This window comes from Oikopleura dioica, chromosome XSR (assembly GCF_907165135.1).
Source record: "Oikopleura dioica chromosome XSR, OKI2018_I68_1.0, whole genome shotgun sequence".
Classification (NCBI taxonomy): Eukaryota; Metazoa; Chordata; class Appendicularia; order Copelata; family Oikopleuridae; genus Oikopleura; species Oikopleura dioica.
The window spans coordinates 10,295,476-10,311,906 of NC_137294.1; the positions used below are offsets into that span (position 1 = coordinate 10,295,476).

Genomic DNA, 16,431 nt, shown 5'->3' on the forward strand with positions numbered 1-16,431 from the left:
TCCATCCTGGATGGCCATAAATAAAAAATAAGAGAAAAAAGAATGCCACCAAAGAAAAGAAAATTGTCTGTTGTAAGCAAAGAGACAAGAGAACAACTTATAGAGTTCTTTGATGAAAATCCGTACCCAAGCACACAAGAAAAGCAAAAACTCGCTTCTGATCTTGATATTCCGATCTCTTCTGTCAGCCAATGGTTCAATAAACGAAGATTTGATAAAAAGTGAGCTCAGAAAGACTCAAACTTTGAATCGAGTATATTCATTTAGGAAAAAGAATGAAACTCTAGGAACGAGCTTCACTGGAACCCCTCGTCGCGAGTCTGCCAGAACCTCTGCTCGAAAGGAAACCACTCCAGGGGACCAAATTTTGGAGAACGCAGCAAGTTCGCCGGAAAGCGACCTGAAGGCAGAAAAGCGATCTCGCTACATGCGACTATTTAACGACCATAGAATGGCGAGCCGCGAGCATGCGCAGGACATCATGGATCTCCAAGAAGAAATCATGAGGCTTCAGCAAAAACTTGCAGAAAAGATGCGTCTCCACAAATCCGAGACGGAGATGATCGACAGAATCAAGGAGAACGCTCGCGTCGAGAATATCGAACTCTCAGAAAGTGATGACGATCAATCGGAGGAAGAAGACAACATTGTCAGTTTGCTCAACATCAAAGGAGAATCTATTGACGCATATAACTAGAGCGAAAAACAAGAACAAGACAACAAGAAAATCTTTCAGTACAATAGTTTCTTCATCTGTTTTACCATAAATTAAATAAACTCAATAGAAGATCTGCCAAAAAATGAGTCTTTCTTGGCGAAGCAGAGCAACTGAGCCCAGGGATCCGAGATTTTGTCGTCTGGACGATCGCCCACTTTTCAGGCGCGATTTGAGTTATCGCGCAGGAGCTAAAATTCTGATCGCGCGCTCAAATGCGCAGCGTTTAGGCGCGATGGCAAAAACTCGCTCTCTCGGTGATGGGGCGATGAATTTCGATCGCGCAGCCCCATCAGGCCGACAAAAAATACTCGCGCGTTCAAATGCGCAGCGTTCAAGCGCGATGGTATAAACTCGCTCTCTCGGTGAGGGGGCGATGATTTTCGATCGCGCAGCCATATAACGCCGATAAATAATACTCACACGCTTCAAAATGGTCGAAAATCTGCCGAGCGGGAGTGCGATGGTGGCGCTTGGTTTCAATTTTGCCGACCTAGTCGGCGCACGAATCAAATGATCAGCGTGAGATTGCTGACTAAGTTCACCGATTTTCTTGAAAATTCAATTTTTGGATGTCACATTGTTAACACTTTAATTCGACTAAGTTGTCCATCTCCTCATAAGAGAGCCGACAAACAAAATGTAAATTTGTACTGACCTCCCGCAACGTAACCTACAAATAAGTCATGCTAATCGCTGAGAGTGACTCTTGGCACCGGAAATGTGCGTAAAATCTGAGTATTTTTCAAAAGAAAAATTTTTAAGGTAATTGGATTTTGATGTTAAGCCAACTTATGACTGAAAAATATATTTTTATTGGTTTTTGAACATGCAGATTTCGAAAATTTCATAAAAATTATATTGGATATATTTAAATCGCCTTTTTTCTTCTTCTAATTTTGGCTAAACATCACGCGCCATCGTTTAATCGTGTAGCTTACTCCAAAATGACAGTTTTTATCGAGTATCAAGGGGTCCCCCCATGTTGAAATTTTCATGGGCGAAAATATGGTGTCGCGCACAGCCAGGGTGGCCGAAAATAAGTTATCGCGCTCTCGGGCCCACCGCGATGAATAATCATCGCTCCTGAAGCGCGAGGGCGCAGGGAAGCCATCGGCATATTTTTGACTAATCCAGCCCGCCGATGGGAATTTTTCGCGCTGCGAGCCTAGCAGCGAAAATGATTGTCGCGCGCTGAAGAGGAGCGCTAGGTGCGCGATCGTCCAGACGACAAAATCTCGGATCCCTGACTGAGCCCCTATACTATTTGAGCACAAAACAGAGTAGCCACCAAATACCTCTTGAAAATGAAATACTTATGCATGTAAGTCACCCACTAGAAAAGTGGGATTTTAGAGCAAGGGTGATAAGAGCAAACTTATAATAAGAAAAAACGTGAGGAGCTCTGATTGACGAACAGCCGAATGAAGATAGCGAAACCCAGTAGTTAATCTCCAGTGGTGCCAGTTATCACCCCTTGTCAAGGCGTCGTATTTCATTGATAGATCTTCTTTGACGAGTTCCTTCCTGCTCTTACGTTTTATTTGAAGTAACCCTAGTTTCTTAGATCACCAGAAATAAAGAAATTCAACAAGCAATTAAGTTATTATTTGATTAACCCTTTTGGGTGGTTGCTGGACAGGCGACCCGTATTTAGAACGATCACAAATTGGAGAAAAAACAATTAATATCAGTATGGGCAACATTGTTAAATTGTATGCTGTGCTTATTTTAGAAAAACTTTTCGGAACACTCGTCGGCACTATCCATAATCAGATGAAGACAATTTGTCTATTTGGGGGTTAGTCATCGACGTTCTCTTGAGTTTTATCCTTTGAGCTGGTCTCTAATTTGTATTGTAGTGAACCAAGGACAAAGTGTTATTCAAGTCTTATCTTTTTATACATTTTTAAGGGGAACAAATTGAGCAGTTTGGTCGAAACCAATTCGTCCGATTGTCGAATTGAAGTGGACATTGATCGTAAATAAAGAGAATACCACTGAAAATTTAATAAGAATGTGTAGAAAGAGATGCAATTAGAATGTAGCCTACGCTCCGAAAGCAATCGCAGAATAAGCTTTGTTAATACTTACCTAGATAAAAAAGAATAACATTCAAGCTAAAAATATTTGAACAAAGGATATCCGGAACACAGGCATACATCCGATACACAATGATAAACGAGGTACCAAGGAAGCAATGCTAATTTAGTGCACGAATCACTGATTTAACTACATTTTTGTCCTTATCTATATTCAGGGAGAATTCAGTTTTGCCTAAAAATCGTCTAAAGAAGCGAGCAAGATCTGCTCAAATTCGACGAGATCAGCGAAGTCCCTTAATTCATATAGTACCCAAGTGCTCTCTTCGCTTCTAAATCCTAATTGTGCAGCAGTAAGCGTTTTCGCTGGCTTCATGTTTGATTCGGCTAACGGATTATGCACCTTGAAGAACGGTTACACCCTGCATTTGCTCTTGTGCTTTTGGAAAAGTGAGGAAACAAAAACTTTTCATAAAAGTTTTTTCATATGATGATTTTCATATTTACTGTTTTTATTGGAAATAGGTTTGAACAGATTTCGTTCTACGATGAAAGGTATGCGAATTCTCGGAACTCGAAAATGATGATAAATAAATCTCGTTGACAGAAAGATGTAAAACTTTGATTAGAAAAAATAGGCTGAAGTTAGCGAAAGACCTCGCGGGACTATTCTAGTCCCTAAATACTCGTTTTTCGCTGCGGAAATTGACTGAAGAATATGTCAGCCCGAAGTGTGCAAATGAATCAGCATCTAGCGGTTGAGTTTCGATATTTACAGGGTTTAAGAAGGAACATGAACTACTGCTATTCTATTAAGAGTACGCTGGAAAAAATCTGACGCGGAAAATTGCACTGAAAGGTGGTTGAAGAAAGGTAAAATTGTCACAATGACGGTAGAGATAGGGGCCGGCAGCCCGAATTGGAGAATGAAGGTTTTCCTTTTTTTTTGTCGATAACGAACACGAATTGCACCAACCAGTTGAAGTATTGCGGAATTTCTTCAGGAGAATTGAGAGGCTCAAGGTCGCTTTTGTATTCTTAGTGGATGTGCTTCCGTGTTGAATACGAACTCATCGAGCGAGATCAGGTCATCGTCCGAAAAGATCAGATACAGGTACCTAAAATACTCGATTAGGGTAACTCTTCTCTTATCTATTGCCAAAAGTCAGTGATTATGTTGGCAATGATGACGACTGAGAGGATGAACTAGCGTCCTGTTGAGTTACAAGAATGATTTGATAAACGTGACAGATGATAATTTCAAAAAAATTTTTGCGGGTCTGAAAATCGTAAAAATTCTGAAAGTGCAGTTTTCTTCAGCTTGTTGAGACGAGTCGAATGGTGGGTCAAACTCTTGATAACTCCAAGGATTGACCGGTTAACCGGCTGGTTACCGGAAAATACGTTTCCGGTCGCCGTTTTTGTTCTAGAAATGCTAGGATGATGAATGAACACGGAAACTGATCCTTATGGTCAGTTCTACTGTGGGCAAAAAGATACTGGTCAAATATATAGCGAAACTTTTTTAACGATAAAAATTCTAAATTTTGTATGTATTTCGTTGTTGCTGCACCTTCCTAATTTTCGGTCCCATTTTCATAAGAAAATAGAATTTTGGTGATAAGCATCTTATGGTTAGAGATATGATTCTCATTTTTTCACCCACACAAGAACTAACTTCAAGGACCAGTTTTCCGCTTTTTTGTCATTCTAGCATTTCTAGAACAAAACGGCGACCGGAAATGTATTTTCCGGGAAATTGCCGGCTAACCGGTTAATCATTGGAGTCATCAAAAGTTTGACCCATCATTCGACTCGTCTCGACGAGCTGAAGAAAACTGCACTTTCAGATTTTTATGATTTCCGGACCCGCAAAAATTCTTTTGAAATTATCAGATTGTGTATTATGCGAATGCTGATGTTTGAAGGGGAGTAGAGAGTTCATTAAAAATATCAATAATTAACAATAATTAGTAGCCATTTTTCGGATTAATTTGAAACAGTTCGTAACTGTCTCATGGGCATATATTTGCGGCATTTGTGCTGACCAAAAAAGCGTGCATATCCCCCCTACCGCGCTGCACGGTAGTCGACCGCGTTAGGTCGGTATAATATCATCAGAAAAGCATCCACAAAGTATTACTAAGTAAGCAACTTTGATGAAAACAGCCCCTAAACTTTGCGAGCAGACGTTGCAATTTTCAATTAGAAACGTATAAACTGGGCAGAACGATTGCCAGCTATTTGACAGAATAATAGGTACTGTGGAAATCGTCGTCTGTCCTTAAACTAGGTATCTGATGCTCGGTAATTGGCATTGGGTACGGGGACACGCGCGAATTTAAATCATATCCCTTATGCTAAATACTACCCTTTTCGAAGACTGTCGCCGCGCGTCTCGCAAAAACGATTATGATTACGATTTCGGCTTTCACTTGAACAAGTATTTTTGTAACAACGGTGGAAAGAAAATCTGGGACCCTTGTGCCGAGCATTAATACGCTCTTTTTTCTGAACCCTATCCAGCTCAGATTCTTCGGAAACCATCTTGTTTTTTGGAAGATAGATACTGTCTGAAACGGCACGTATTTACTCTCTAGGGTCTCCAGAACCACCTCTAAAATGGTTTACAAATGCACGGAGTACACTTATCTCATCGAGCACCCTTGAATCTAGCCTAGATAAGGAACCTCAATCGGCTAAGATTGTTAGATTCGTTCGACTAGGCAGATAACAATGAAAAGAGTCGATCGACTTTTACGCGTCAGGACGCCTGAGATCCATTTGACAGGAGTAGCCGAGCGATTTATCTCAAGCTGGAAGGACTCCTCGTTATAATGTTTCGTGAAAGCGTGATCTGCGCTGAGATATTTCGTAATGATATATTATCTCCCCTCAAGCTCCTCGTTACAGTTCCGCTAGAAGTCCGGCATTTCCAGCCGCTGCTCCTTATCGAGCATCCTACACCACAACTGGTTTCTCGGAATGCTCATTTGACGGCTGATTATAAATGTAACCGTGATTCGTCCAAGGCTGTTATTTTTACTTTCCATCAATCACGAAATGCTCAACTTCATAAGAATCTCTAAGAAGGGCTTAGCGTAAATATCCATCACTTAGTAAAAGTGCTTATGGTAACATCAAAGGCTCAGTGTTAGCTGAGAATATTCCGAATCATAAACACGTTGAAAAGGCACGCAACGTTTCATGCACAAATTTGAACCCTCGCTAATGCCCTCCACTTTTTCTGTGATGCCCGGTTCGAATGTTGGCAATTTAGGCTCATCTCTCAAATTCTGGTATGTCGTTGGTGAACGAGCGAGCCTTGTTAATTTTTAGCTAATTAATAGCTTCTACCGCTGATCGTATTTGTCTTTACAAGTTATACGCGTTCACTCACAGCTTGATTTGTCGAATTAATTATCTGGAGAATCAATTATGAGCCGTTCTATATTCCCAGTTCTTTAGTACTTATAATAGTATTATCACATGTTTCCCGGTCTAACGAGCGACTAACTGGGTCAATGTCGTCTTCATTCTTTTCATTGAATCTCCGTGATCACAGGCTGACAGAAATCAAATTTATCAACGAAAAATTGATTCTAGCTTCGAATTTCCAAACCAAGAGGTGGCTTCTCAAATATAAATTGATTAAGATGTTCAGAAAAGTGTCTTGTTATTATGGAAGATTTACAAAAGAAGGTGGAGCGATATCTAGTTCCGGTCTCGTTGTCAGGATTATTTGTTCATTCCCTGTAAATTTATACTCAGAAAAAGTCCCCTTATTTAGCCTTTGATGACGAGAGATATCCAAAGCAAAGAGTCTATTTTTGCAAACAGAGGGTAGGGGTAAATTACGCGACTTGAACAGTATTAAATACTAGGTATTACTTCTCCGCTAACTGAAATGAGGCAGTCACTTTCAGCTGCGCTAGCCTAATTATTATTTCGAGAGCAGTCACAGATAAGCCTAGCAAGTGAACCGCTTTAGAAGACATTTTCTTAGAGAATCGGAAACTTGATTTACTCAAAGAAAGAATCAACAAAACCTTTCATTTGATCAAAAAGGGCTTAATAGATCTGTTGCCTTGTTCAACTGCCAGTTCATAGTGGGCTTACTTGAGTGTCTCGGCTAAGAAGAAGGATTGCTGAAGGTCATCTTTGGTGCTCGGCGCTTGGTTCACGTTTTTGATCCCGCTAAATCCGAATTCGGCACGGCAGTGTTCTTCCAATGCCTAAAACTCAGATAAGAATAAATACTTCCGCTATGTTTGTTTCGCATGAGCCCCTGACTCTAAGTTGTCTGAAACACTGAAATTTCAAAAGCAGTAGTTAATTACGTTTCAGCCAGGAATATATATTCAACAAAAATAGAGGGCATGTTATCTTTCATCCGATCCGCTCTCTGGCTAACTGAACGGTTGGCATTATTCAAAACGGATCCTGCGACCCTTTATCTGTTCTTTCAGGGAAAAGCTTTCGAAGGCTAAGCCTATAAGCCCTAAGTATACGTTCACATGGCTTATATTTTATATGTATCGAAGCTATAAAATGAATAGACATACCTGCACCGCATCCCAAGCCCACTCACGATACTTCTGGTCCTTGGTGTATCGCCACATGTAGAAATAACTCTCGACGACTTCCGGTCTAAGAGAAGTTAAATCAAATAGCCAAAGCGTCTCAAGAGCTACAAAACGGCGTCTCGCCTACCTCAGAATGTAGTAGGAGTCTTGAGCGCGATTCTGGCGAGCGTCCTCTCCAGAATCAAAGCGGAAGGACTCTGGGCCGAGATGCGTTGGCGTCCGAACGTACGACTCGTGGCATGTACTCGTAACAGCGGCTGCCGTCTTAAATATCACTAAATCAACGCTATTTTCAAGAGAGTGCTTCCAAAAAGGTCCCGCACTTCACAGCGATTTAAAATTTCCACAGGAAGGTGAAATTCCTCGTCTAACACATTTAGAGCGTCCTTGACTGGAAGTTTTACTTTTTCCAAGTATAGCGTTTGCACGTATCAATTGATTCTATGTTTCACGTGTGCGTTTTCGCCGAATTCTCTAAGTACAAAATGGCCTGAGAATTACTTTATCGCCACGCGTGAAAACACCGGAACGACTGTTTCTTACCTCCATGAGATGGGCGCGCTTTTCTTCTGAAATTGCAGGGTCGACATGAGCTGACATAGCGATCATCCCTCCAGCGAAGCAAGTCAAATGCGCCATAACGGGCTGCGTCCTGCTCGACTTATACTCGCCAATATACGTTAATCCACTGCTGGAACGCCTGAAATCAACGAAATCAGCTCATGTTTGACTGAAAGGCGGCGAAAAAATTCTTGCGGTCGGCGGCACTCCCGAAAAATTGCCATCATCGTGAACTACTTGCATATTTCGGGAGATATGTAGCCAACCGCTCTCGGCTCTCTACAAATTTGCACTGTAATTGTCACGAGTTCACGAAATGAATTCGAAATAAGAGGTGCCCCGTTATCTTTAGCAAGCTTATCAAGAATTTAAGATTGGGCCGCGAAGGGATCAATGGGAGATTTTTGGAACTGATACAGTGATGCGACAGGAGCTATCTTTTCGAGTTCAAGTTTTCATAATATCTGGTATCTGAGCGAATCATTCAATTAGAAGGTTAATTGCATTGCCAATGCATACTTTTAGATTCTTTTTACTATCTTGACAGCTAGAATAACACTAATTGAAAAGAACGGTGTTTCCAGTACCCTCAGCCCGTGCGGCAATTTGCTCGTCTTAGCATTTTACAAAAATACACGGAGCAAGGCGAAGACTCTTTTCAAGAGTTCCCAGATGGCTAGCGTAGAGAGCTTCTAAATTTGGTAAATCGACTCCCTTCAGGCAGAGATTTCCAGAAATACGAAACACATATTTCGCGTTATTTTAAGCTTTTGCAAGAACATGGGGAAATCTCATTCGTTCATGTTTATATTCCTGGAAGATACAATTAACTGACCACAGAGTTGTAATTCGTGGCGAAAGCATTAGCTCTCTCATAAATTTGAAATCAGAAAATGTGTTTTATCAGATATCATTGTACTTTATAAGCCACTTCTGGGAACACCATCATACAGTCACGACTGATGTCTGTTGTTGCATAAGCAGGTGCTTTTGGTGCATGAAAATAAAGTGTGCAAAACAAAAAAAAATCCTAAGTTAAATTCCAAGGTTAGCTCACTCAAATCAGCTGAGTACCTTCAGCTGGAGAAGATGGTTGATCGGTAGGTTGAACCGGTTGACTTACTTGATCAAATTGGCTTCGATCCCTTCATACGCGTCCCAGTACATCTCGAGGGCGGTTTTATCCGACTTGTTTGTGTAAGCGAATGTCTTTGAAATAGTGCTCATGTGTATGTTTTACATTTTTATTGGGTGTATTCTAATTTCATCCACGAGCGCGCGTCGCCTATTTTATCGGTTATTTAAATTTAAACAAGTCACCACATCGCCACTAACACCAGCTTCGCTGGTTGAACATCTTGAGTTCGATGCTCCATCAGATAGTAACAGTACTTGGGCGTTGATGATCCAGATTATTGTATTGGAAATTCCCGAGGGTAGCCACGGGGGATGCATTTGTCCGTGCGAATATCTTATCATTTAATCGCGCGATTTTAAGGATGTGATGAATTTGATCCAGGCAAATCGCTGGAATCCGAACTTAGAAGAATAGATAGCACGGCGATTAAGAGTTTTGCACTTTGTTGAGCGATCAAAATGAGCCTTTCCTTGAGAAGGTACTCGTAGAAGGAGTCGCCAAGCGCTCCAACGGAGACGAGTTTCTGACCCCACTGCTTGGTGGTGGGGTGAATGTAGACTGGATACAATTTGTCGTGATCTCTCGGTGTGCTCTGAAGCACGTCGCGTACGGTCGTCACTTTCTGCAGGTACGAAGGATCGTTAAAGTGTTCAGTGAGCTCCGAGTATTCCAGATGCAAAGTGCCGATCTCGGCCAAAATGGAGCACCCCTGCGAGAGATTCTTACGGATGTCATTAGGAGCTTCCCCTCTAAAACCACGATTGCGGTAAAATACCGATAAATAAACTCGCATGCCACCCGGGTCAAACTAAAAACGGATGCGAGTCCAAATGCGTCTTCAAAATAGAACGAGGCTAAAATTAGTCTGCCCCTTTTTATGGAGATCTAAGAAGACACATCCTCGAATTGTAAGTGGCTCTATTCAAAAGGCACCCTTAAATTTAGTATCGGAAATAATAAAACATGGTAAATCCATGTTAAATCCCTTTCCTTTGAAGCCCAATTCCAGTTTTTCGTTCGACCGGTAGTCGGATTCACCATCGCCATCGGAATGCCTCTGAAGTTCGGATCAATTAAATTGTTTCCTTCCTAATTCCTATTTTCTCTTCCCTAATAAAATGGGCCCTATCTCAATAAAAATAGAATAACCATCGAGATAATTACTAGTACGTTTAGTTATACACAAAATTCGATCTGGAGAAGAGGCTAACCTTCAAGATGGAAAAGGAGTTTTTAGAACTCTTTAATGTACGACGCCTTCGATTTCGTTGTAGGTCAACTAATCTCATTTCAAACGAAAAATTCCACACGTCTCAAATCGCATTTTCCTTCTTAGTTTACAAATTTAAGACGTGGTCCTACTGCAAGTGACACAACTCATTATGCATTCCGGTGGGGCTCGGCCTTTTTATTACTCTAGCCAAGTCACCAGTACTAAGTGTACCGGTTTTGGTTATTGAACGGGAGATTATACGGGACTTAATCCGCAGTCAGATATTTTCTACAGATATCTGATGTGGTTTCGTCGCATGGAAGACATTCTATCATCAAACGGCTAAGCTATTTTAAGAATTCTAGCAGACGAATTCTGAGTGCGGCAAAAGAAAACCTTTATTAGAACAATTTAATGTGAGTCTTATCTCAGCGTGCACATAGACAAAATGACCCGTCATCAAACGAGGTGATGTCTCCGGAGTCAGGACCTTGCATTCAAAATATTTGATTCACTTACGAGGGAGTATTGAAAGCGCCTTCCAACAGATCCGCCACGTACTTTGCCTTGTCGTAGAAAACCTATTATCAGGCTCAGTTGAATATTCCGCCTAGACTTCAGCGTTAATAAAAGCCTTTCCTGTTCGCCTGAAAGCGTTCCAGCCGCTAAGAAGCCGGCAACAAAGCGGATGACGGTTTCAAAAACAGAAACGTCAGTCTTCGAGTTGAAAAAGAAGCTCTTCTCCACCCATTCCTTCGCTTCATTGAACTCGTCAATCATTCCCATTATGTACAAGGTGTCCAACGCGTCCACAATCGTTGCACCAGTTTTCCCATTTCCAAAGATTCCAGCGGAATGTCCCTTTCCGGAAATCGGTCGTACTTCGTTTTCAGTCCATGCTTTTTGCTTGTAGCCCTGCCATGCGTGGTTCATCATCTCCTTCACTACCAAAAATATTATCTACCGACAGTTATCCAATCTGATACAGGAGTACTAATAACCAGGCCGCGCTACAAGGGTATTATAACTAGCTTTGATATTTTTGAACACGCGATAAGCACGGAGATTTCTGGCCGCCAGACTTAAGCGTTTTTGAAGAGCAGGCCAGGCGAACACGTTTCCATATCATACACTAATTTACATAGCAATGAATATTTGGAAAGAGATTCTCCTCAGCCCCTTCCACTCATTTCACCCGGAAAGTCTATTTTTATAAAAAAGAATATTTCAATAACATCAGCTTACGAAACTCTTTCTAAAACACATTCAACATTTAACTACTGTTGCTAACTAAAAAGTGTCATTTCGAAGGAGTTAGAAACACTCTTCCATAATAGAAGTGCGATGGTATTTTCTGTATGCTCTCTCTAACGAACGTTTTGACAGATGATTATTTTAAACCGTGTTTGACTGACAGGAAAAGGCCCTGGTGTTACGTGAGTGCCCCCATAAAAATCCCTCGTCCAAGCAAAGACGGTCGAGTTTTATCCGGCAGCAGTGGTCACCAACCAAAATAAATGTCTGGTTCCATTTTTTTTTCGAAAAAAAAGCTGCGCACGTTTGGAAGGCGGACTGGTGGTGGTAAGTCAGTGATAACAAGACGGCTAGCTATTACGGAAGAAGGCTTCGAACGCATTTTTTATCGGATGATCTGGTGTAAATAGCAGTCTTTCCGAGATAAGCTAGCCGTGAGTTTCTCTCTATTCACATGGGAAAGAGTTTCTTTTCTAAGAAATAAAATCGAAAGCACATGAAGCCAGAACGATGACATGGCCATGTTGATTGCACCGTAATCAATGAGAGAGAGAACTTTTGCTAATTTTCCAGGTCATTCTTTGTTTTAGGTGCCTAATAGTCCTAAAGAACACTTAAGAAGGTGCGGATAATCATCATGCAGAAACAAAGTCTGCTTTAGTAAAAGTTTGAGCTTTGATTATTTCGTAAAAGTAAGTGGAACGTGGCACTATATAAATATTGAATATAACGTGTTTTGCTTATATGTCAATACATGACGAGAAAATTTTTAAGGTACCTTTATTTCTTTTATCGAGTACATCTGGATCTGAAGGAGTTCCTCTTGTATAATCGTAAGCCTTTTGACTTGTCCTTTTGTCATCGGGAATGGGAAGTACTGGCTTCTCATCAACGGCTTTTGGCGCTTCATGGATTCCTTCGTCCAACTCATGCTCAAGATCCTCGTGCATCTTTTCGAGCATCTTCATGTATTCCATGATTCTGTCGCGACATTCAGGATCGCGTAGATTCTCACAGCTACTTTCTCGAGCCTAATTTCATAGTTTTAAACAAGCAATAGTAATGCTGACAACTGCCAGTTGCGTCCCCAACGGTATCATGTATTTTACGTATATAATTTATTTTACTACAATGAAAATCGTTGTAAGAAACGTATTGTCAATGTAAACGTACTCTTTTCATGAGCTCTTCAAATTTGTGTTCCAGATTATCAGTATTGAGTGTTTCATCGTTAGAATCTGCCTCAGTTTCGCTTGGTAAACCTTCACTGCTTCGACTAAAAGAAGATTTATGAAGAATTTGAGCGTCCTCTATCGATATTCACCGTTTTAGTGACGGCATTTCGATCATTTCTTTGGTGTGATAAAGCAGTACTCCTAGAAGGGCCAGAGCAGCGAGCAGCTTCAAGCGCTTGCCCCTGAAGAACCATCCGATCATTCCCCCTTCTTAAAAACACAAAATTCCAAAGAAGTAAAAAAAAAAGAGTTAATCTAAGCATCGTCGGACGCGTTATCATTAAGATACTGTCCAAGCAGATCCGTCGTGCCACGTGAAGACTGGTCAAGAATACGGACGAGCTCCGAACTGCCAGAATTCTCGAGCATCGATACTAGTGTTTGTGCAGGCGATGACATTAATCCGAGCACTTGGCCCATTTCCTTCTCGAGCGAGAGTTTTGCCCACTCCAGAACGCCGCGCGGGGTATAACACTCGTCCTCAATCACGCCGCCCATTAGAACCATATACGGATGATTATCAATAGCTGTCAGTACTTTCTTCAGATTTTCTCTATCACCCTTCGTCACGAAGAACAAATTGCTCTCTTCTCCTTCCTCAGCTCCCAAAAGCACTTGTTGAAGCGGCTTTAAATCGGGTCGTTTAGTGTTGATTAGACAGTGGACGATGTGATCGGGAAATTTGACGATGTTCGCGCCGCTTTTCATCAGCTAAAAATCGTTTCTTTTTCTGAAAGCACATATTTCTTGCCTTAAACTTTTCGTCATAATAAATGTGCTCTTCCATTGTATCGCCAGGGTCGCCAGCCATCAGCACTAATCCCAGAAAACCGTCCTTCCTAAAGACACATAACTAGCCTTGCCGATAAGGAACACTCAACTTACGTGGCTTGGAAAGCTTCTTCACACTTTCGAAGAAGAATGTTATCAGGCCCGTAGACTTCGGTAGCCTCGATCGCCTCGCCTAGCTTGGCGTTTGCTTCCAGATGCCGCGTCGAATACGGATGTTGCATTTCTTCCTCGTAATCTTAAACAAATGATTAAGATTGAACCAAAATCCCTTGTTCGATCTAAAAATGGAGACCGCGCTATTGCATGGAATTGAAGTAGCTTGCGGCTTTATGGCACTTATTGAGTCGTCTCAATGATCATTTGTACCTGGGAAGTGGTGCTCCGTGGGATAGTGCGGCTGAGTGATCTCATTCAGCAACACTTCTTCTTTGTGCAGCATGTAGAGCTGTCGCTGGCGTTGGTTTTTCCTCCGTATCGGGTATTTTCGCGGGTGCGCTGTTCGCATATCCTACAATTAACATGTTGGAGCTCGCAGATTGCGTTTAGAGGGTTCTTTATTATGAAGTCAAATCCCTGGAATGACTGTTCAGTGCTTAAAACTTACATGCGAGGAGTCGACTTGATAAGACCTAGCTGAGGAAAGCGAAGGCACCGACCTGCGCAGACCGATCCGATACATGCTAGAACGGCGATACTGTTAATCGAAATATTATTCTTGCAGTGCCAATAGAATTAATCTATAGCTGTCAGCAGAAAGTGTTTGCTTAAGAGTTTTGCCGTCGCTATCAGTAATCGATAAAACGTCGGAAATGTCGAGAGAGTTTTTGACAGCGTAACGAAGCTTCAGTCGGTTCGTGAACAGTGAGCTAGTTCAAATAACTCGTTGGATGACCTCGAGAGAAAATAATCCCTGATTGATACTCTAAGGCAACGGGAAAATCAAATCAGGGCAATTCGATTTGCCGTGAAAATTTTTAACCAAAAAATAGCTCTTTTATTTTTATTCAATTTTCCCGGTGCTCAATTAAAACGCGCACTGCATCAAAACACCTTTCTCGGTCTCCAGCACTCATGATGAATTATTACGGAAGGAAAGGTGCGGAGCGATTACGTTCCCGAGTTTCAAAATAAAAATTATCGACCTGGAATCCTTTCAACTGATCTCCCAGTATCCCAAGAAACTCAGGATACTTAGGAGAAATCAATTTTTTTTAAAATTCTTATTAATGAAGAAGCTCTTTTGTTCAGGACCCGTCCCAATTCGGCAACTTGAAGTTCTTCTAGCCTTTTATCTACATTCTTAGCCGCGTGAAAGACTGTTCCAACAGTGCGGTTCATTTTGTCAAACGCTATTTTTTCTCCAACAGCACTTGAAAGCAAAAATCTCGTTGAAAGAATTGCTCCGGACAAAAGTGCATCGACAAGGGGAGTATGGCCATTTGCGTCCCGTTCGTTGATATTAATTTTTGAGTGCTTGACGACTTCTAACGCCTTCGGTAATTCCTTCATCGCCAAAAGGTGTAACAGAGTTTTTCCATATTTGTTCCTTATTGTAAGATCCGCAGAGTTATCTTTGTCGGGCTCAATAGAATCGTTATTTGATGAAGAAAGAAAAAATTATGACCGATGGCCTACACTAGGATTCCTAGTAGGAAGGCCACTATTGTAAGATATTGCTTTAGCAACAAAGTGTATCCTTTAGCCGACGCCTGAAGCGGATTTTAAAAATCTCAAAAAATCGCCGTCGGATTGATCGACAACGAGGGCAGCTTCCATCAGCGGCGTGTTTCCAAAGCTATTCTGAGCGTTAATAACGCCCCCGTTAATCTCTAGGATCAGCTCAAAGGCGGCGAGGTCGCTGAAAAGTTGGCTAGAATACGATGTTATCAAAGACGTACTTGATGCAAGCTGCTATGTGCGCCGCGTTCATCCCTTCGTTCGTCATCGCTTCTGCCCGGGCCTTATTATCCAACAAAATTCGTGCGTTTTCGTGGTATTTGGAGGCAACTGCACGAACAAGAGCCGTCGCGCCTAAATGACTTCGTCATCCCTTGTCATGCAAAATACAAGATTTTCCCGTTCAAAACCTCACTTTCCGATGTTTTGGGTGATGAATAATGTATTTACCTAATGAATCTTTGGTCTCTAAAAGCTCGCGCAAGAGAGGCAGGTATTTCCGAAGTGCGGCCGGGTCATTTTGGGTGGCCATGATGTGGAGAACCGTTTCGCCACTCACGTTGGTGACGCTTTTATCCAGCTCCGGATGAGATATCAGAAGCTCCAGCGCTCTTGGATGTCGACTGACAGGGGTTAAGTACTCGCATTGAATTTAAATGAACGGTCTAAGCAAAGAAAAACCCTCGCCCAGCCGCTGTTAAAGGATACTCAATGTCTCCAACGCCGCAATTTACATCACACGAGGAATTCGAGAGTAGCCAGGAAGCAAGTTCTGTCTTCTCATCGATTATACTCAGGATCAGGAGAGTTGATTTAGCTCTAGGAGCGATCTTTAACACGCAGCTGAAGGAATAATACCCAGAATGCACTTACTCTGATGATTCGATTGACATCGAAGCCTCTTTCAACGAGCTCGGGGAAGATTTGGAGCTGGCATTTGATCGGCTGGAGGTATAGTTCCATGATCAACTCATCACTTATCCAATTCGAACCGTTCAGCTTTGAGATCAAATAACTCATCAGTTCTATTGGTGATGATTCGCCAATTTTTCTTTGTTCCAAGTTCATTTTTCTCTAGCAAGACATTTCACGAAACCTATCTAACGAGATCATATCTACTGATTTTCCGCTGTAAGCACATCACCATTCCTGTATTTCCACTACGGATCGCCAAGATGAGTGTGTTTTCGCTGAAGAACGGATGCTTCTTTAGAATCT

General features: G+C 41.7%; 4 protein-coding genes across 6 annotated transcripts; 1 reads left to right on the forward strand and 3 right to left on the reverse strand.

Moving 5' to 3' along the window:
• LOC145708333 (uncharacterized) lies at positions 1-709 on the forward strand. The gene is made up of 2 exons (XM_081785992.1): positions 1-221; positions 268-709. The coding sequence occupies exons 1-2, from the start codon at positions 43-45 to the stop codon at positions 695-697; spliced, it is 609 nt and encodes a 202-aa protein (XP_081642118.1). The 5' UTR covers positions 1-42; the 3' UTR covers positions 698-709.
• A 2,556-nt stretch (positions 710-3,265) lies between these two features.
• Positions 3,266-12,964, reverse strand: LOC145706720 (mannosyl-oligosaccharide 1,2-alpha-mannosidase IA-like). 2 transcript variants are annotated; one of them, XM_081784153.1, is made up of 13 exons: positions 12,834-12,964; positions 12,683-12,785; positions 12,288-12,540; positions 10,894-11,199; positions 10,775-10,835; positions 10,032-10,099; positions 9,525-9,750; positions 9,028-9,126; positions 7,887-8,043; positions 7,471-7,607; positions 7,323-7,407; positions 6,877-6,992; positions 3,266-3,875 (listed from the first exon to the last, which is right to left on the reverse strand). In XM_081784153.1, the coding sequence occupies exons 1-13, from the start codon at positions 12,944-12,946 to the stop codon at positions 3,776-3,778; spliced, it is 1,824 nt and encodes a 607-aa protein (XP_081640279.1). In that variant the 5' UTR covers positions 12,947-12,964; the 3' UTR covers positions 3,266-3,775. The 2 variants fall into 2 exon arrangements, with proteins under 2 accessions (XP_081640279.1, XP_081640280.1); XM_081784154.1 differs by having other exon boundaries at positions 9,028-9,113; positions 9,512-9,750.
• A 16-nt stretch (positions 12,965-12,980) lies between these two features.
• Positions 12,981-14,212, reverse strand: LOC145706724 (uncharacterized). Its single transcript, XM_081784159.1, has 5 exons — positions 14,141-14,212; positions 13,903-14,044; positions 13,630-13,771; positions 13,496-13,583; positions 12,981-13,455 (listed from the first exon to the last, which is right to left on the reverse strand). Exons 2-5 carry the CDS (start codon positions 14,039-14,041, stop codon positions 13,000-13,002), a joined length of 825 nt encoding a protein of 274 aa, XP_081640285.1. The 5' UTR covers positions 14,042-14,044; positions 14,141-14,212; the 3' UTR covers positions 12,981-12,999.
• A 31-nt stretch (positions 14,213-14,243) lies between these two features.
• On the reverse strand, positions 14,244-16,234 carry LOC145707981 (uncharacterized). 2 transcript variants are annotated; one of them, XM_081785581.1, is made up of 6 exons: positions 16,087-16,234; positions 15,901-16,032; positions 15,664-15,836; positions 15,435-15,567; positions 15,246-15,394; positions 14,244-15,107 (listed from the first exon to the last, which is right to left on the reverse strand). In XM_081785581.1, the coding sequence occupies exons 1-6, from the start codon at positions 16,104-16,106 to the stop codon at positions 14,728-14,730; spliced, it is 987 nt and encodes a 328-aa protein (XP_081641707.1). In that variant the 5' UTR covers positions 16,107-16,234; the 3' UTR covers positions 14,244-14,727. The 2 variants fall into 2 exon arrangements, with proteins under 2 accessions (XP_081641707.1, XP_081641706.1); XM_081785580.1 differs by having other exon boundaries at positions 15,901-16,043.
• Between the last annotated feature and the right edge of the window lie 197 nt (positions 16,235-16,431).